This window comes from Polistes fuscatus, unplaced genomic scaffold, assembly GCF_010416935.1.
Source record: "Polistes fuscatus isolate 324 unplaced genomic scaffold, CU_Pfus_HIC Scaffold25, whole genome shotgun sequence".
NCBI lineage: Eukaryota > Metazoa > Arthropoda > Insecta > Hymenoptera > Vespidae > Polistes > Polistes fuscatus.
The window spans coordinates 1,584,668-1,607,043 of NW_025113102.1; the positions used below are offsets into that span (position 1 = coordinate 1,584,668).

General features: G+C 33.3%; 1 protein-coding gene across 2 annotated transcripts; it reads left to right on the plus strand.

Annotated features, from left to right (window-relative positions):
* Window positions 1–883: 883 nt before the first annotated feature.
* LOC122518514 (receptor-type guanylate cyclase gcy-4-like) lies at window positions 884–21,489 on the plus strand. Of its 2 annotated transcripts, none has more exons than XM_043637486.1 (12): window positions 884–1,403; window positions 15,267–15,369; window positions 15,453–15,678; window positions 16,156–16,653; window positions 16,739–17,657; window positions 17,758–17,871; window positions 17,960–18,355; window positions 18,419–18,765; window positions 18,852–19,367; window positions 19,459–19,571; window positions 19,659–19,869; window positions 19,950–21,489. In XM_043637486.1, the coding sequence occupies exons 2-12, from the start codon at window positions 15,282–15,284 to the stop codon at window positions 20,527–20,529; spliced, it is 4,008 nt and encodes a 1,335-aa protein (XP_043493421.1). In that variant the 5' UTR covers window positions 884–1,403; window positions 15,267–15,281; the 3' UTR covers window positions 20,530–21,489. The 2 variants fall into 2 exon arrangements, with proteins under 2 accessions (XP_043493421.1, XP_043493422.1); XM_043637487.1 differs by having other exon boundaries at window positions 19,662–19,869.
* The last annotated feature ends 887 nt before the right edge of the window (window positions 21,490–22,376 follow it).

Here is a 22,376-nt window from a genome sequence, read left to right on the forward strand (position 1 = left end):
TAATATATTATATTTTTATAATATATCACGAATAAAAAAACAAAAAAAAATTCGAATTATAGAGAATTAAAAGTTAGAATGAAAATAACGTTTAATAATAGTAAAGTGTATATATATGCGTCGTTAATAAAATAAAATAAAGTAATTGTAGATACCATAAGTAGTAGGAAGAATGGGGAAAGAGATAAAGAAGTAGAAAAACGCGTTTTGTTCATTCATAATTAACGACGCAATTCTTCAATCAGTCCTTCTCATTATAATCACCATGAAGAGTAGTTATCATTCGTTTATTACTACTATAAAGAATCACACGACTAACCATTTCTATTTTTTCTTATCTCTATAATGAATATTTCTTAATAGAATTAAATATAACGACTTCCTTGTTTTGTATTATATTTCGAACGAGAATTGATAAATGCAAAGGGCAATGATCAATCGCGTGAGAATTCGATATTTCCATTTATTTTATTCGTAATGTTGTAACAGACGACAGATTTACGTATACGTATTTGTATATATAAAATTAATAAAAAATAAAAAATAAAAATAAAAAAAATAATAAAATAATAAAATAATAATAATAATATATATTTATATATTTAATAATTTTTATTTAATATATAAATATATAGGAAAATAATACAATTAATTTCATTTACGAATCTTTTTACGAAAGATCATCGTGTGTATGTTTGTGTATATGGGTATCGTTAATGTTAGTGGAAAAATCATGAAGTTCTTTCTAATTTAGGCGATAAGAAGGAGTCCGTGAAATCCGGCGTAACATATAGACACGATCATGCGACTGCGCACGAATGTTACGAAGAGATCGAGGAGGCGCCAGCTTTTATTATGAAGCGCACCCAGTTGTCAGTATAGCGCAGACAGTTGCGCGATTCAGCTCGTTCTCGTAGGAAAATTTTTCTTTATCCCAACACCCACCCACCCCCCCTCAACCCCAACGTTCTTTCACGATATTTCTTTTTTCTTTTCCTCGAGTGCGTTATTTTTCCTCCGAAAAAATTATGAGAGAAATTTGCGAAAGAATGAAATTTGCCATTTACGATAACGCGTAGAATTAACGATAGTTGTTGATTAATGTAATTATATATATATATTTGAAGAAAAAATTATAATAGTGTTTTTCAAACGAGGACAACGACGGCTGTGAGATGCCAGTTACTTTAATCGTGTGCGAAGTGCGTAAAGTGAGAAAGAATATATCGTTATCGCGACAAATAAACTTTTCTCATTGAACTAAATATACACATTTGCGTTGACTTATAACGCGGTGACGCAATGCCAAAAGATTTTCTCGGATTTTTGGTGACATCGAGCGAACACCGAGTTCGCGATTCGCTGGATGAATTGCCATAAACAACTACTGGGAATAGTATCGAGTATGTATTATGCTAATCAATGTTTACCATGTTCAAAAATGTATTCGTTAATTCGATTAATCGAAAGGAAGATTTTTTTTTCTGTACATTGTATAATCGAGTTTGTAGAAATACATCGATCTTATCGAGTCGTATTATTCCTATGGTTTTGATAAAAATGTTGACACACAATTTCGTGACAAAGAAACGTAAAGAAAGCTCTCTTCTTGGCTTTTATAATTTATGAATTTTTTTTTTGTTCTTTTTCACTTGATCGTCTCGAAGAAAATTATCGATTATCTTTACAAAGAATTATATGAAACTTGAAAAATTTAATTAAAACTGCATTCTGCCACATTTGTCGTTTCTTCCCTCTCAAGTTCGAGTTTATCGTCTACATATTTTTCTTCCATTCGTTTCATTCCAGTAAACAAATCTTATGTTTTAATACGAAGAGAAAAACAACAGCAAGCAAGCAAGCAAGCAAGCAAGCAAGCAATCAATCAATAATAATAATAATAGTACATTTTAATCGTAAAAGATATCGATTAATCGTCGTACGTTTGTTTTCGGCGCTCGAAACAAATTTGATCAGCGTGGCATCGATCGTGTTTTTACAAAAAAAAAAAAAAATAAGAAATTAGCAACTCTGCGATCGTCATCGTAAGAGGAATGATTTTGATGCACGATGAAGAGAGAAACAAGATTAAGTCGAGCGTGAACTTACGTTTCTAGATAAAACGATAGGTATATACATACATTATACTTTACATACGTGCGTAGATAATTACGGGCGTGCGCAAATACACGCATACATAGATAGATTCTCGATAAAAGGCGTCTTCTGTGGTAGGACTCGCGTGCAAAATCACGGGCTTACTTCGAAAATAGAATTTCGATACTTGGTATTTCTCTCGAGAGTGACGTACGTTGTTATTTACGCGTTATATTGTTATCCATTCGATGGTTCCGTTTCGTTAAATGAATGAAATTAATCAACAAAATTAATTATTCTTGTATTACCTTTTTAAACGTCACACGCTTGTATTTCTCTACGGAGAGACGAAGTTACTTTCTTCTCTTCTGTATTTACATTAAAGAAAGAAAAAAGGGAGAATAACGATAATCAATTACAAATATTATAATAATATAATGTAATAATAATATAATAATAATTAAAAAAAAAAAATTTTTTTTAAATTAAATATAATATAATAATATAATATAATAATAATTCTATTGTATAATATTATATATTAATAATATATTTTTTATTATAATATATTTTAATTTTATATATATAATATATATTATATTTTATATAATATATTTTAATTAATATATTTTTAATTATAATATTATATATTATACAATAGAACAGTCAAATATTCAATGACTTATTTAAACGTTAATTCGATACGTTCGAACAATTTATCCAGCTTGATAAAAATATATGGGCAACGTACGCGATTACATTTAAAAAAAAAAACAAATTTGATTGCGCGGTTCGATGAAAAAGATGTTGCGTAGAATATAACGAAACGATCGTTAGAAAGTAGGTAGATAATAGTAATAGAAGAAGAAGAAGGAAGAAGAAGGGTCGTTCGCTCGTAAATCGGTGTCTCGACTTGGCATTAGTTTTGCGTGCGTGTCATTTCTACGCAAATCTATCTGGTTCGTAGGTATTATTTTCGTACGTGCGCGCGTTTACGTTAGGGAAAATAGTATTTCATCGATAGATCGACCGACTAAATTTTCTAACGAAACGTATTTTTTAATACCGACGGAGAGATAGCATCGGGAGGCTTTCGTAGACTAGTTTGACCTCGAAAGGCCAACGGTCCATTCACAAGTGTTAGGAGAAAGAACGAGAGAAAGAGAGAGAGAAATACCACTTGTTTTTCTCGAGGTCTTCCATCGTATGATGCCACGTCGCGTCGCGTAAAGAAACAAATACATAGATGCATTAGGTCGATTTGTCGTCGATGTTGGTCGTCGTCGATGATGTTGGTTGTCGTCGTCTTTGTCGTCGACAACACCAACGTTCTCGACGACACATCGTACGAGAAGATAAAATCGGATCTGGAATGGCTGTAAAACGCTATCGAGTGACTCACATTGCTCTCGAATGTAGGAGGAGGGTACTTATAACGTATATACACGTATTTTTTTCGAACGCGTATCGCTGCATTCATTGGGACAAACAAAATTGTTTTGTAGCTTCGTCGTCGTTGTCATAGTCATAGTTATAGTCATAGTCATCTCTCTGCGTACCGATGAAATTTCTTTCCTATTATATATGTATATTAAACAAAATTGTTTTGTAGCTTCGTCGTCGAAAGCTTGTTTCGAAGCTACAAACAAAATTGTTTTCTAGCTTCGTCGTCATAGTCATAGTCATAGTTATAGTCATAGTCATCTCTCTGCGTACTGATGAAATTTCTTTCCTATTATATATATATTAAACAAAATTGTTTTGTAGCTTCGTTGTCGAAAGCTTGTTTCGAAGCTACAAACAAAATTGTTTTGTAGCTTCGTCTTCATAGTCATAGTCATAGTTATAGTCATAGTCATCTCTCTGCGTACCGATGAAATTTCTTTCCTATTATATATGTATATTAAACAAAATTGTTTTGTAGCTTCGTCGTCGAGAGCTTGTTTCGAAGCTACAAACAAAATTGTTTTGTAGCTTCGTCGTCATAGTCATAGTCATAGTTATAGTCATAGTCATAGTCATCTCTCTGCGTACCGATGAAATTTCTTTCCTATTATATATGTATATTAAACAAAATTGTTTTGTAGCTTCGTCGTCATAGTCATAGTCATAGTTATAGTCATAGTCATCTCTCTGCGTACCGATGAAATTTCTTTCCTATTATGTATATTAAACAAAATTGTTTTGTAGCTTCGTCGTCGAGAGCTTGTTTCGAAGCTACAAACAAAATTGTTTTGTAGCTTCGTCGTCATAGTCATAGTCATCTCTCTGCGTACCGATGAAATTTCTTTCCTATTATATATGTATATTAAACAAAATTGTTTTGTAGCTTCGCCGTCGAAAGCTTGTTTCGAAACTACAAACAAAATTGTTTTGTAGCTTCTTCGTCGTTGTCTTTGTCATCGTCATAGTCATAGTTATAGTCATAGTCATCTCTCTGCGTACCGATGAAATTTCTTTCCTATTATATATATATATTAAACAAAATTGTTTTGTAGCTTCGTCGTCGAAAGCTTGTTTCGAAACTACAAACAAAATTGTTTTGTAGCTTCGTCGTCGTTGTCATAGTCATAGTCATAGTCGTAGTCATCTCTGTGTGTACCAATGAAATTTCTTTCCTATTATATATGTATATTAAACAAAATTGTTTTGTAGCTTCGTCGTCGAGAGCTTGTTTCGAAGCTACAAACAAAATTGTTTTGTAGCTTCGTCGTCATAGTCATAGTCATAGTTATAGTCATAGTCATCTCTCTGCGTACCGATGAAATTTCTTTCCTATTATATATGTATATTAAACAAAATTGTTTTGTAGCTTCATCGTCGAAAGCTTGTTTCGAAGCTACAAACAAAATTGTTTTCTAGCTTCGTTGTTGTCATCGTCATAGTCATAGTCATAGTCATAGTCATAGTCATGGTCATTTCTCTGCGTACCAATGAAATTTCTTTCCTATTATATATGTATATTAAACAAAATTGTTTTGTAGCTTCGTCGTCGAAAGCTTGTTTCGAAGCTACAAACAAAATTGTTTTGTAGCTTCGTCGTCATAGTCATAGTCATAGTTATAGTCATAGTCATCTCTCTGCGTACCGATGAAATTTCTTTCCTATTATATATGTATATTAAACAATATTGTTTTGTAGCTTCGTCGTCGAGAGCTTGTTTCGAAGCTACAAACAAAATTGTTTCGATGAAATTTCTTTCCTATTATATATGTATATTCATATGCAGATATATACTTTTCTCTTTCCCACTCTCACTATCAATATATTATTTGTTTTTTATTCGCTATGCGTGATATATTTAACGACCTCTAGATAAGATTATCGCGATTACCGTAGGTGTCCGTGCGTTAAAAGCGCAAAATCACAAATTGAAAATGAAAATATATGTAATTTCGTTCGAACGGATTATTATTCATCTTCTAAAGGTAAACTACGTCCGTTAGTTTGGCTTTATCTTAAGTATAATATCTACATGTATATATATATCGTATTGCGAGTAAACTCGTTCGATGATCTAGATTTTATACAGACAAGAAAATAGAGAGAGAGAGAGAAGTAAAAGAAGACAAAGATTTTTCTTCTAACATAAGATGTTTGATAATTGAACAAATTAGTTGATTCGAATGCATTATTCTAATATACGTAAATTTAAAACTTTTTTGTATTACTCTTCCTAATCATCGTATAATAGAAAGAGAGAGAGAGAGCACACTCTTCAAGCTTTGCTTTTAAGCTGAGAAGAAAGGGAAGAGGAAGTTGAGATGGAAGCCAAGTGACCATGGCACGCGCGAGTAACGGATCTTTGGAATGGCGGCGTATAAACTTGCTGTTAATAATTGACGTGGGTGGGTAGGAACGCGAATTTTTCTATTTTCTTTTTTTCAAACATGTCGCTTCGTCATTTCTCTTTCCCTCTCTTTTTCTCTTGTATAACTTCATACATATGTATACATATATATAGAAGTATATACTATCCATGCTTCTGTTTTTTCTTCGAACTTTTAAATTAGTACCATCACTCTCAATCATTTATCACTCGTTCAAACGGGGAAAAAAAAAATTAGGAATGATTCTCGAAACGTTTGCATTTTATAATATTATTTAGTAACTTTAGACGCGTTTACCTGCGCAAAATCACACGATCGAAGGTGAATAAAATTGATATGCATTATCTCACGGTATATTCTATATTTATCGACGCATAGTAAATAAGACGCGCGTGCGCTTCTCTTCTACGTCGTCCTTCGTTTTTTAATCATTCATGAATTCGCGATAATAAATGACATATTTTTTTGTTATTTTGCGAAAAAAAGTAAAAAAAAAGAAAAAGAAATTCGATAATATATTTCTAAAATAAACTATATACTTTTTTTTCTTTTTTCAACGAATCGATTTTTATCCCGTCGAATGGTTATAAATTAGAAATTGAAATGAGCGTAATGGACGTTTGCTAACGACGATTGATGGGCGTTATTTTGACGTAAATTCACATATACGTCATTACATTAGTTACAATTCAGTTACCCTATATTAACATAACGGACTAACGTAAAAGAAACATATCCTATACAGAGAGACATATGTAATATGTTGCATTTGTTTACGTATATATGTCGTATGCGTATATACAGAAGTATATTACCGTACGCGTGAAGATGACGAAAATATCTACCTAGATCGTATAGAGATACTCGTGACGTGAAAATCCTCTCTCGTGGGAGGTGATATACCTTATTGCGTCTTCTCAACAGAGTTTGTCTTCTCATCGTCACGTTGCTAGCTAGAGGAGGAGGAGGACCCGACGATGACGATGTTCGTTCCATCAATGGCATCAAGTTAAGATCGCAAACGACACAACCGTTCTGACGTAGGAAAATAAAAGAAAATAAAAGAGTAATAAAAAACAAGGCTGACCGTGGCAATCAGCTGTTTATACTAGCGATACTATTGAAAGTAATAGTAAACTATCTTCCTTTTTTACTTTTTTTTTCTCTCTCTCTCTCTCTCTCTTTAATCTTTATTTTTGTATCACAAATAAATAGCACGTTGGCCGTCAACGGTACTATGCATTTATACGTATGAATAGATATATTAAATGTAAGGTATAAACACCTGAATGTATAGTATATCAATATCTAACGTAATTTCATTTTATTGCGTGTCTTCGTTGTAATTTAGAAATGATATTGCGTAGCTCGTTTACTCGAATTAATCCCTAAGAATTTTGAAGAGTTTCATGTGGAAACTGCGTGATGCAAGATTCGACGTTCGAATTGAAATCGTATTTTGATACTAAACCTTACCGGACACTTTGCGTATACCTGTGTACTCCTACCGTGAGCGGGATTCAAATGAACGCCTTTAAAAAACAACATTGGTCTTAATATAGAATGAGATTATAGCCAATTGGATAGGGAACAATATATATTTTACTTTTATTTACAAACGAATAATAATATTCTATATTTTACGACACGTTTTCACGGGTATTTTTTTTTACAATTTATACAATTCTTACAAATGAGATCACATTTTTATACGAATTACCGTCAATTTGATCGTTCGTGGTAGGTTTAGAGTTAAAATAGTTAATAAAATATGATATTAGATACGATAGATCGGTTAGAAAACACGCGTGTTACGTCATTGATTTATCCAGTTCGTCGTTCTTCGACGATCGATCAACAATATTATAGTTTTTATCGCGCATATATATATATATATCTTCTCTTTCCTTCCGTTCGCAATAAAAAATGTGAGATGTCGAGCAGAAGTGGAGGGGGGGGAGAGAGAGAGAAAGAGAAATGGAAAAAGAACGACGATAACGGGGAATACACATCTATCTTTTTTTTTATTTCTTTGTTCAAAGTCGAGCCAACGTACCTACATATATTTTTATACACACACACACACACACACACACTTAGTAACCTTATGTGCGTGTTATTTTTCGATCGCTTTCTTTTTATTACCACATTGGTGTTTTATTGTTTACTACCACACCTGTAACTACGACCAGAAGTGAGAGAAAAACAACGGGGCACTGCTTTACGATGAATCACTATAATGAAGAAGGCGGATCATAGCCGGAGGATGACGCTGAAAAAGATAAAGAGTTCGAGTCTGTATTCTACACGTCGGTGTATCCGATTTGCTCGTTCATGTTCAAACGACAAAGTAAAGTTACTTGCCTCGAGAAGGTGGAAGTAGGCGTTTGACCCTACCAAAGAAGATCGATGATGTAGATTTGATGTGTTTCTTTAGCTTTGAGCTTGCTGATACAGTACTTTTAGTGATAATATCGAAATATAAAGAAGAATCGATAAAGACAAAGAAACAGGTTTCGAAGCACGATATTTTGTTTCTTTATTGTATGTGTGTATGTGTGTGTGTACTACCATATTACCGTATATTATGCATATATATTTCCTGAGCGAGATTGTGTTGTGTATTTTGTAAAAAATAAATCGATATCTTCTACCTGTACGTTACGTGTGAATACTTTCTGGTTTAAAACATTGTTGCAAATTGTTAATACGTGTAATTTATTTAATATAGATATGTTACTTTTTTTAAACGAATGCACGCGAGAAATGAGACGATAAGCCAAAACAATATATACAGTAAAAAACAATATATACAGTAAAAGCTCTTTTTGTGCGGTGGATAGGGACCGCATAAAAGAAATCGTACAAAAAAATATTCGGTAATTTTATAAATACTTACATATTATAAACAACTTTGTACGATATACAGTAAAACCTCTTTTTGTGCGGTGGATAGGGACCGCATAAAAAAAAGTCGCACTTAGAAAATACATCAATTATTTGCGAAATATAGATGTGAAAATGCTTTCAATCAAATTAAATAATTGTTAGGAGATTGTTTAAATCAGATGAACAGCGTTGCGAAGTCCGGATACATCGTCGTCAAGGAGACCATGTAATCAGTTCGTCCACACATGTATATGTACATTGAAAGAAAACATAAAACTGGTAGCAACGCTGCTGAGATTTAGATACCGCATAAAAATAAATCGCACAAAACAAATCGCACAAAAATAAAATCGCACAAAAATAAAATCGTATAAAAAAGGACCGCACAAAAAGAGGTCTTACTGTATATGCATAATATATTTGCAGTTTATGTTTCGAGGGTGATCTTTTTCCATCTTACGTTTTCAATGCAATGTGCGATGCATTCCACGGCGATGAGTGGGATTATTCGAGCAAGCGAGATGAATTGTAAGAGGTCGATGCCTTTTCCACCCACCACCAACGCTACTATTGCCGGTACTTCTATCCTTCCTTCCTTCCTTCCTTCCTTGTCGATTGACCGAGCTTGTCCTTGACACTGCTTGATACTGTAGATTCTACTAAATAAGTTAAAGTATACCATGCCGCTTATTGGACCGTTAAGGGTTAAATTTATATGAACCCCATATGTATATAATTTAAATGATCAAAGGCGTGGTACCACCATAAGTTGTTTACTCATTTTTTTCGCGTGGCAGTTAAGTGCTAAACAAGTTAGGCTATTGAACGTGAACAATATTTGCGATATTGTTTAGTCATGGTCTCTAAATATTTCCTCTAAACACGTTACGAATGAAATTAGTAAGATTTTCTTTCGCGGACTACGAGTTAAGCGGTGGAATATGTTTATAAATCCGCGTAAACACGTTTGCATGCAAGCTTGTAGAGGATATGGTGGTTCATCGTCGTAACCCATGACCTACCCAAGACGAGATTCTCTTGGCTTATAGTTCGCTTATAGTTCGTGCCGATGTGTGTGTTGTTTTCCGCGATTAAGAGAGACTCGTATTGAATCGATACACCTTGGCCTTGAGTGAGAGGTTTTATCTCTTCTATAGTCTTCGACGTGTTTAAACAGCGCGCTGTGAATCTCGTGTTATCGATAATGTATGTATGTGTGTGTGTGTGTGTGTGCGTATACGCGTTATGTTGCCACCTTCTTAACGACTCGGAAAGTTGCATGTGGTTAATATGTTTCTAACTAGTCGACAAAAACAAACACTTTTTTGCGACATCTAGAAAATGGCAAGTTTGTACAGTAATCATAATTTTACATCGATGACGACGAGAAAAAGACTCGATTATCGTCATAATCGATACAATGTATTATGTGTTTTTCTTTGAATTTCCCCCCCCCCCTTTTTTAATAAGTATCGCGTTTCTCGTAACATACGCAAATAACGTTACGTTATTTACGTCAGTGTACGTTATAAATTATAAATTTTTTTTTTTTTACATAACAAGGAAGGATGAAAGAGTATAGGATTACAATGACCGTAAAACTAGCTTGGCTTGAATACGTTCATAAATCTTTAGATTCGATTATGGGCTCTTATCTAGGGGAAAGAAGAAGCAATTCTTCTCGTTTATTCGTTATTTTTTTTTTTCCTTTTTACAATAAAATTCTTGGATCTTCATTGATTACGTAATATAAAAGACGACGTTAAATAATCGATGCGAACAATAATTAAGAGTTCCCGTAAAACGAATGCATCGTTACTGCACGCAGTAGCGAAATTTACTGATATTGCGATAGTTTTCTCGTTGTAGAAAAAAAAAGAAAAAATAAAGAAAAAATCGGAATACGAAAAGAATTCAAATTATAAACGTTAATATGAAACGACGATGGTCCTAGTCTGCGCTTTACTGCTCGTATACGACGATAATTGTTGTTTATCACATTTGATCGGAGTAGACGACGACGATTTCGATGTGGTAAACTGGTAGTGTCATTGTGACGTCAATCAATATCAAAGTTGAACGAGCAGTCGATATTTTTGTGTAGACATAAATCTTTTTTGCATTTACGCAATGATAAAAATTCATGTAAATTAAGAGATACAAGATATTTTCATATGTTATAAAATTTCATATGTCATAAAGTTCGCGGTTATTAATATACATTTTTTTTTCGAAAGAGAGAGAGCCTATTCGAAAATAGGTATATTCGCTTATGTAGAGAACAAACATTTTCAAATCGTCCTTGATGATGATAGCTCGATACGTGTTCGAAAATACGACGATCGGAAAGCTTATATATATAATATATGAGATAGCTATTCTCGATACTACTGGGCGTCATTGTACCTTGAAGCATATTGTTTGTTATCAGCGACGAGACAAATTTTTATAATAACTGTTCTTTTTAAAAAAAAAAAAAAAATTAAAAAAATAGACGACGTCTATTTTTATTATTTTTTTCTCTCTCATCTTGTTGTTTTTAATGGAAAGTAATCAAATGATACGCGCCTACTGGTGGTTCGTGCAAAACTGCATCATTTCTGCGAATCGTGATGCTATTATAATGTATGTATATATGTATATATACTGCATACAAGCATACATATATATGTATTGCCTTGCATATTTTATTTTTACGACGACCTCTTACCATTAATCTCATTCGTATAATCATAAAATCAAAATTATAGTTACATGTATTTTTATTTTACGATCCAACGACGCTACAGTTAAATTATTTATGAAAATTCGACGCTATTAACGATGACGATTAATTATTTAATTATTTATTATTACATAGGTGTGATTGTGCAATGTTAATAATAAAAAAAAAATATCTACTTTCTTTTTATTTCGAGTTTGTTTTATAATACGATCTATTAAGTTGTTCCGAAAAGTGTTTCATTTTTTGTAATTTATTTTATTTCCTAATAAATTTGTTTATTTCAAAATCATGTGAAAAATAAGTTGATTATATTTAATATGGTACTTGGTGTTGTTTTAAAAGTGTGCGAAAGAATGTACTTATTAAGTCTTATTCATACATATAACGTGTGTTGTTTCATATTTACGTATTTGCAATGTGGATAATGGACGAGAGTTCGAATCACATCGGTAAGAGTTCAATTTATTTATTTACAAAGGACATTCTTCGTGCTTTATAATGTTTTATTCATTCGTGATAAGAGGGGTCATAGGTTGGGGCACTTAATCGCCTCGACAAAATGACTAAATTGCAATCGTTTTACATTTGCGATCATGCTTGATAAAGTTTCTCTTTATCTTTATTTTCTTACCAACGTCATTCGTGTCGCCCACTTTAGAGAAGTGTGTCGAATAGAAGAGACCCTCGGACGATAGCCTGCTATTCGCATTTATTTACTTCGTAATAGTCTTCATATGATGCAACAAGAATGAAAATTCTAACACCCATACCCACACTTGCTAGTTATGAGACATTTCTTATTGGCAGTATACTGGGTCGGGGAAAAAATTTCTTCGTAATTACCGGATAGATCACTTAATTCTGATCGAAACCTATCACACTTTCTATGACTACTTTAAAACTGTATTAATAGAATATCTCTAAATGTTCATTATTTTCATTAGCGTGTAGATTTGTTTAATCAGTTTATATCATCAAACGTTGTCTAAATTATCCGTAACTATCTCTATTTTTATCTGACCTCTTTTACAAATTCTCTATTAATAGGGAATTTATTCCGTAGAATAAAATGAAATAAAATAAAATAAAATAGAAAATATTAATCCTTGGCGCATATGTGTTTTTCGTAAAACATCAATCTGGCCGATGAACTCATATACGCGTCACACACAAATGACACGTGTATATGTATTCGTTTCGAGAACACATCACTATTACTAGCTGTGAATAGATTGAAAGAATACATGGAAATCAAAATGTCTAGTGATTTAATGAATAAGGGAGAAAGCTTATCACGATATTCAGTAAGACGAAAACTAAACAAACTATGTTTTCTCGTAGCCGTAACCTTGTACGTTCACACTGACGCACAAGTAGAACGTATGCTTTTCAACACATAATTTTCAACCGTGTGTTAGAATCAATGTTGTTTTGCATATATTCTTTGCTTAAAATAAGACTGTTTTTTTCGGATTTCTGACATCGATGTTAGTAATCGTCCAGTATGAATTGTTCAATTATCATGAAAAATAGGCTCGTTGATAATATTATTCTCGTCTAGGAAAGATAATACGAAAGATAAAAGAAACTTTTTATCTACGTCCATCTAAATTCTAGTATATAACGCAGACCTTGACTACTGTGATACTTATCTATATTGTGTTGGTTAATTATGTCGGTATTAATTCGAAAAATTGAAGAAATTTATTCTATCATTCGATAATATTAATAATTGTAAATATAAAATAAACGATAAAATGAAATATCTCAATTAAAATGATGACTTATCTTGTGACATAAATAATTGCAATAAAAAATAAACGACGAAATGAATGTTCTTCAACCTTTCGATATAAAATTTATCGTCGTAATTATCGACACGTGTATGCACGCGTCAATACTTTTTTTATTCCAAACTAATCCGTTATTAAAGGAACAAAAAAAAAAAGAAGGTGATTTAAGATGAAGAAGAAAAAGAAGAAGCCGGTGAAAGCAAAATCGTTTCTATGTGAAGCGACAACGACGACTATTATAAGGGAACGGTGAAAAGTCAAGGCATCGTCGCAATGCCGTCGACCGTCCCAGAATAGCAGCACGCGGCCGTTCATCGGTGTTTCTCATGTTGTTTCTAGTCATGTCACTCTTTTATCATCATCTTCTCTAAGCAACAATATTACTATGAACCGTTTTGAATATGTAAAGTTCCCCAATCCTATAACACATTAATGTGTCACACCTGTATAAACAATATAGAGGTCCTGTTGGTAAAGAAAACTCTTGACTATTTATTAAAAGGAGAGAGACATTATTACATCATGCGTCATCGTGGTTCGTCATACGTACGAACGAGAAAGTATCTCGTCTAAGCTTTTTACTTTATTACTATAAGTGCTGTCTACACGTTTCATTCAATTTAATCTTCTATCCAAATAAACACGATAATCCTGTATAATCGTTATTTTCCAAGATATATCGACCCACGTCATTGATATTATTTAATTTTACAACAAATATATTTTCGTTCGGTGAATTATCTTTAACGGGAGAAGACAAAAAAATAATCAAATGTCAAGATTCGAAATAAGAACTCATCATAAGTATTTGAAATCACAGACGTTCTTTCACTTTTTTTTTTCTCTCTCTCTCTTTTACATAATTGCAAATTCATATTTCCAAATGATATTTTGTTGTAAAAAAAGAATATATATATATATTCTTTATGTATATTAGGAGAAAAAAGTTTCGATCGAATTCGATTCGGCGAGACGACGACTACGACGATGGTCGGGCTGGCGCCAGGAAGTCTCGGTGTCTGCCTCGATGTTCAGCCCTAGCCTTTTGACCTCGAGTTATATATCGAGTATATAATGTTCGTTATATTGAAATTCATTGCTACGGAATCGTAAATTTCATGGCATGTTTGTAGCATTGTGTTAATAGTTTGCAGCTTTGGTTAAAGACTATGATACGATAGATCTGTTTTAACAAGAAAATCAATTCTTCTACAATTGTAGAATACAGTCTATGATTTCAAATTGATTTACATCGTAATTTACGCATATTATTTAAATCAAACTCGATTTATATTTTTGTTGGAAGTATCCTATGGCTAGAAATGTCACCGAATGTATAAAAACTCGATGTATAAAAAAAAAAAAACACAACTATTCTAACGTTGTCGATATTCATTCTAATTTGTTATTGCATCTTTAAACGGTCTAATAACTCAACTATCTACGAACATATAGTTACTCCAGTCGTTCGGTCAATTAAGCTTGTTCCCAGAGCTCGAGTCTATTTTGTAGTATTATACTGAAGGCGCATATAAGCGTTCACACACGTACGCAATCATGCACGTACTCACGTACGTATGCACCAGAAGGGTAACGGTATCGATGAACGTGCACGTGTATATACATGTATCGCGCAATCGTACGTATGACTCGTTTTCGTCATATCATTAAAATAATTAGCGGAGTTATCTCTCTGCAATTATAAATAATCTTAAGGTTCCTTTTTGCGAACTATTTAAATTTATCGTTTATCGTCCCGTAAAAAAAAAAAAAAAAAAAAAACGCAAAAGCACGCGTTCCAACTAAGTGTAAATATAGAATTTTATCGATATCCCGATAGTTTAATTGAAAACGAGATTACATATTACTAAGTATTTAAACGGTGTATGTAATTATGTTTGATAACAAAACAACAAAAATCACTTGTTATAGGAAACGTGAGTCAAGATGGGATTGTGGAGAATTTTGATCTTTCTGTTGGTAGTGGTCTTTATCGAAATCATCGAATCTAATCGTTGTCTTACGAAGTTAGAAGGTACGTATATCGTTCTACGAAAGCATACTTTTTACGATGGAAACAATTTTAATCGTTTATTTCGATATATTTTTTGTTCACAGAAGTTAATCCGAAACGATTGGTCGTCTTCGAAGGTGACACCATTAACTTGCGATTTGAAGTTTCCCGGAGGATCACTCAGAGATTGGTCACTCACGTTACGAAGATCTTTTTGGAGGAGGTTCTGGGTTATAAAAATGTTATGATCGTGGAGAAGGACGATGATTTTAATATCCATCACGTTTACGAACGATTGTCCGATACTTTGACTTTCGAGCATAGAAGAGTGTAAGTGCATACAAATGCATACAAATGATTACAGATTCGTATACAGTAGATTCCCGTATAATGTGAATCCTTACAGCGCGCTACATAGTAAATTACAGGAATTCCCCGCGTTTGAAAATTAAATTTGCTTTAATTGATCATTACAGTGTTCTTCATCGCTATCGATTTCTTTTGGTCATAATTGTTTTTTTCTATCATTATGTTGTCAAGGATAACAGAATTTTCTTAACATTTATATCTGATACATATGCTTTTTCATGACAAAAAAATGTTAATTATTACGAGGAAAATAAAAGAATACAAACTACAAAATTCGCGTGTTTCAAGATGAACATTGTCATAGAATGCGATTTTTTTCTAATACAAATGAATAAAAACCACGTTATAAGGGAGTCTACTGTATTTTATCGATTCTAGAAAAAAAGAAAAAATAAAAAAAGGAGACGAAATTGATTTGTTTTATTTTAATTACGAAAGGCCTCCCGACACAATGGTAAATATGGAGGTATGGATATTACCGCAGGAAGATACGATGCCGTTGCTGAACAAATACGAGGTGAAAGAATGCGGAGCGATTGCACCACCGGGACATTTTAGTTGGTTCATACCTGAGAAATTATACAGAATGGATGATAGTTGGGTCTCATTTACCAATCGAGAAAGTGCAGCACGTTTTGATGTTTCCGAATCGACTCTACTTCGAATTAAAAACTTTACGATGAATCCGAGTACGAAAAGGTATTACTGCGAGACGTCATTTTGTCAGAACGGTATGTACATTCCTCGGCAATGTCAAGCAATCGGCAAACAGGCTCAACCTTGTGCTCTACTATTGGCTGGTCATCTCGACATAACGTCTTTCGTTAAAGAGGATATCGATAGTTTAAATCTTTACGTCAAAGTAGCTTGGGTTGGATCCCACCTGAAAGAACTGACGGAAAATTTAATCGAGGAATACACTTGGATGGATAACAGGTATCATATCTTATATTTGATTATTTTAATATCACGATTTTGATCTCACTTAACGCGTGTAATATTTATTTTCTCTCCCAATTAGACAAAAATCACTGGTCATCGTACACTGGACACCGAGTACCGTAATACCCAACGCGAAGGATTTCGTGAGCATCAATTTTCCACGTTGCGGTACGAATAGTTCTCAGGTTGGTTGCGAATACGAATCGAAAAGACTGGTCAAAGTTGTCTGGAAAGGATTGGAATTTGCGGCTAAGTTTGCTTTCGAGAGCATCAATCGCGTTCAATTCACTTCGGAGATGTACGAAAATCTGATAGATCGGTACAACAAATATTCGGAAAACGTGGACGAAGCTAAAATTGCCTGTAGTTGGCTTGTGGACAATTTAAATCATGCGATGACCCATTGGATGCCGAAAAATGCCGATAAGAACATTCTTTATATCGGTGGAATATTCCCGATGAGCGGTACATCCTACACTGCTAAATCTATTGTAATTGCTGGAAAAATGGCGAAAGATGCAATAAACGTGAACAATAGTATTTTGAGGGACTACAACCTGACACTATTGGCGAGCGATGGCCAATGTAAGACCGACGTGGTAATGAAATCTTTCATCGATTACATCGTTCACAATTTTTATGAAAAGCTCGTCGGTGTTCTTGGACCAGCTTGTTCCGAAACTGTCGAACCACTTGTCGGCGTGGCAAGACATTATAAATCCGTGATCATCAGTTACAGTGCCGAGGGATCCAGTTTCAACGATCGAACTAGATATCCTTACTTCTTTAGAACGATTGGTGAAAATAGACAGTACAAATACGTGTATCTGTATCTACTTCAACAGTTAGGTTGGCATCGAGTCGCGTCTTTGACCGAAGATGGACAAAAGTATACGGAATACATATCCTATATGCAGGACATGCTACGCGATAATGGTATTACGTTTGTAGCAAATGCAAAGTTTCCACGAGAATGGGATCCCGACATAATAACAAAGGTATGTGCGCGTGTTGTAATTACTTAAGGTTTTTTTTAAAAAATTAATTACCACTCGCGTATGCAAGTTTGTTATATTTTTCTTATACGTTCTCTTTCAGAGTCTTCAAGATTTAAAGCAGAAACGAGCAAAGATAATTATTGCCGACGTGTACGATAAAGTTGCACGACAAGTCATGTGTGAAGCATACAAATTGGAAATGACGGCTGTCCAAGTAAGGCTTCTATTGCTTCAAATCTAAAATTATATCCTTCGTATATAAAGAACTGATCTTTTTATCGGATTCATTTTGTTCGTTTTAGGGATACGTTTGGTTCTTGCCTTTATGGCTTCGATCGCGATGGTATGATACGGATCAATATAATGAACAAGGCGAGCAGGTTCCATGTACTACGATTGAGATGACAAAAGCAATAAATGGTCATCTTAGTTTGTCGCATGCGTACTTTGCACCGGATGATGAAATCATGCAGGAAGGTATAACGGTACGGGAATGGCGCGATCGTTATGAACGTATGTGCAAATCGCGAAATCTAATACCGTCCAATTATGCTGGATATACCTATGATGCCATGTGGACTTATGCCTACGCCATAGATCGTCTACTCAAAGAAAATCAAAGCTACGTATTCGACCTACACAGCGAGCAGACCGTCAATCGCTTGACTACCATTATCGGTGCTACCGATTTTTATGGGGTTCGTAGTATATCGTAATATTACAACGCGGATGAGGATTATTTCTATCGCATAGTTTTATAGGTTTCTGGTCGAATCAAATTCGTTGGCGGACCATCGAGATTCTCCGTCATTAACGTCGTGCAAAATGTTAATAATGAAACACACGTTACTGGAAAATTTTATCCTAACATATCGGAAACGGTAAACGAAGTGATAGGTGGAAGATTGGATTTAAATATTTCTGCATTCGTATGGCTATCCAAAACTATGCCCGACGATGGCTCGGAGCCCCCACCTAAATGCGTTTTCAGTGGACTTGCTGAACTTTTAGACGTTTCTTGTGAAGTGGCTATCGTGATCGTCAATATTATTGGTTTTGGTCTTCTTGGAATAGTCCTAATCACTGGCTTTTTTATTGTCAAGAGAAAGTACGTCAAATTTCTAACTACATTATTATTGTCTTTGATCTTTTTTTATAGTTAAATTAATATATTATTTTCGTTCTTCGTTCCAGGTACGACGAGAAAGTTCGCATTCATGAAAAATATATGAAATCTTTGGGTATTGACTTTTCTAAATTGGACACATCGAGCCTAGATAAATGGGAAATACCGCGTGATAGAGTAGTAATCAACAGAAAAATCGGAGAAGGTGCTTTTGGCACAGTATACGGTGGTGAAGCATTTTTCCCTGAAAAAGGTTGGTTAGCTGTTGCGGTGAAGACCTTAAAAGTTGGAAGTACGATCGACGAAAAATCCGACTTTTTGAGTGAATTTGAAGTAATGAAAAGGTTCGAGCATACAAATATTATCAAGCTACTCGGCGTTTGTTTAAAATGCGAACCGGTTCTTACGGTTATGGAATTTATGCTCTATGGTGATTTGAAAACTTATCTACTCGCAAGAAGACATTTGGTAAATGATCAAAGTTACGAAGATTCCGATGAGATCTCTAATAAAAAATTAACAGCTATGGCCTTGGATGTTGCCAGAGCTTTGAGTTATTTAGCACAATTAAAATATGTCCATAGGTAAATTTAATTTATCGATTACATGCTATAGAATAATTTGTAAAATTATATTTATCGTGATTAATCGAAATTTGTTTCTTTTTTTTTTCAGAGATGTTGCTTCTCGTAATTGCCTGATAAATGCTCAACGAGTTGTTAAACTCGGTGATTTTGGTATGACCAGGCCGATGTACGAGAACGATTATTATAGATTTAATAGAAAAGGTATTTGTCATTAAAAGAATCTTGGAACACTCTAGATCTGCAATCTATTTTTGAATGATTTAATCATAAATCGTTTCTAATGCCAAGCAGGTATGCTACCAGTTCGATGGATGGCACCGGAGTCTTTAGGTCTAGGTTTATTTAGTGCTGCTTCCGATGTATGGTCGTATGGTGTTTTGCTGTACGAAATTATTACTTTTGGCAGCTTTCCTTTCCAAGGGATGAGCAATAATGAGGTACTAGCTCACGTAAAAGTTGGCAATTGTCTTATTGTTCCTAAAGGTGTTAAAGCACCACTGTAAGTATTATTTATTACAAATTGAAAAAGAAAAATAATAACATATTCGTCAACGTTGTTTTTTCTTTTTTTATCGACAGAGAAAATTTAATGTATTCTTGCTGGTCCGTAAATCAGAACGATAGACCATCAGCACCGGAAATAGTAGAGTTCTTAGCAACGAATCCACGAATTTTATCTCCTTGCTTGGATGTACCTCTCGCTAGTGTTCAATTGGAACATACCGGACAAATGGAGATGCATATAACGGATAGCGTGAGAAAATGTTCCTTGCCATGGTCACAGAACCAACAATCGCCTACACAACTCTCGGATACAATATCGTCACCGAATAGGACGAATTCATCTTTATTCGAAATAGATTCTCACGATGACAATCAAAATGTAGGTTTCTGTACGAATCGAGGTGTTTCTGGCCAAGACAGTACAAGTCCGTTATTAAGTTTTGAACGAAGTGTAAGAGGGCTCGTAGTTTCTCGTCAGAATTCCAACAAGCAACAAAAAGACACTATGCACAAATACGTCAACCTTCTGCCAGGAATGGTGACCTCGACGAGGCAACTCAGTAAGAATGGTAATGCGGGAAACGTTCAAACGGAAGAAATGGTATCTATGATGCCAACTAAAACTAAAGACTCCGAGGAAATTTCCATTCTATGATGTAGCCTCTAGTCAAAAGTTTTTTTAGAAAAAATCTGTAGAGCTTAATTGATCAGTGGCTGGCATAATATTGTACAAGAAAATAACAAGTATATAACGTATGTAAGAAATGAGTTACAACTCCAAGCAAAATGGGGATGTTCGAATTTAAATCGACGATTGCTAGTACATACTATATATATATATATATCTTTTGTTAGAAATTTTAAGAGCCAAAGAATAACAGTTCTCGTTATACTTGTTCTATCGTGATAACTTATGGTAGAGCCAAATTGATGATCAAGCTTTGGATTGCTGCCAGAATTCCATACTACCAGTTTTACAAGCTACGACTATTTCAAAACAATGAATATCAAAATATTCTTCCTTTTTAATATTCTTTCTTGATCGTATACTTAGATATACGATCCGTATTTATGTTACTTTTTTAAAAATGTGAAGATATGACGAACAAGTTAAACGTTCGACGAAACTTTAAGCTTGTTGTTGAAGGTCTCTCGGAGTATAAATAAGATAAAGAGATCTAAAATAAAACAAAATAAATACGAGGAATATTCCGTTGCATTAATCGGTTGAAAAATATAATAAGACAGTTAATTGACTGCGTAACTTTTATTGTAAGAACAATAAGATGTATGCGTTAAAAACATCGACAGTTGAAAAATATTTTGGAAAGAAAGTACTGGCCAATCTGATCCTAAATTGTACATTGATTGACTTCCACTCGATCTACTTTTGAGACTGATACATAAATAGTTAAATTAAGCCATGTTTATTATGATCTGATGTTATTGATTTAAAGAGAGATACTATTTCACATCAACGACATTATTCATACGAACGTAGATAGTTTTATAGTAATTTACCGTAAGACGAAAAAAAGAAACAAATTTGCATTTTCTTTTATTTTCAAATCATAAACATACATGTTTTATCATAAAGAGATTAATCTTACTCAATCATCGTGTTGTTTCCTTACTTTTTTCAATTTATTATAAATTTCTATATTTATTCATTTTTATAATAACACAAATAAAAAAAGAGATAGTTCGATAAATAGAATAATAATAATAATAATTAATAAGACTTCGGGATTGAAAAAAAAATACGCTACTACTATTTTACGTATATATATATATATGTAAAATAGTAAATTGTTCCCACTTTATTTGTTTTTATATATTCTTATCTATAAAAAAAAAAGTATTTTAAATATCAGAAATGGTATTACACTTTCAACTGAGAGTTTAGAACATTTTTGTCACTGTGAAGCACTAAACAGCATAATAATTAAAGATATTAAAAACTAATAAAAAAAAGAAACTTTGTACTATTATGGTACGTTAACTATAGCATTTGATAAAATCTTATATATCGAAAGAGCAAATGGCAAGAGCCATGACATTTCTTAAAACCATGTTTTATCTAAGCTCGTAAGAATATTTTTCTTAGCAATTACTGCAAATTTTCTTTATCTAAAATATAATACATATCATCTCTTTCATTACGGTCAATCATTTTATCAAGCCGACTGTGCAATGCGACTTAGCGGTTGCCATTTTATCCTCGCTAAATATCATTTATTTAATATTTGCTTAATCGTTAAGTTTGTACAAAATATTCTTTAAATATTTATTAATTTACAAAGAGAAGCTTTCTGAAAAAAAAAAGAAAAAGAAAAAAAAAAACAAAAAGAAAAAAGAATATTAAAATTATTTTATTCGTTTGTTTTAATGGACAAAGAAAGTTGTTATGTACGAGAATTCGATCTGTTATGTCAATTTAGGATAACATTAAGAGAAAAAGAGCGGAAAGTTTGAGAAATTATTAATTAGACGATCATTATA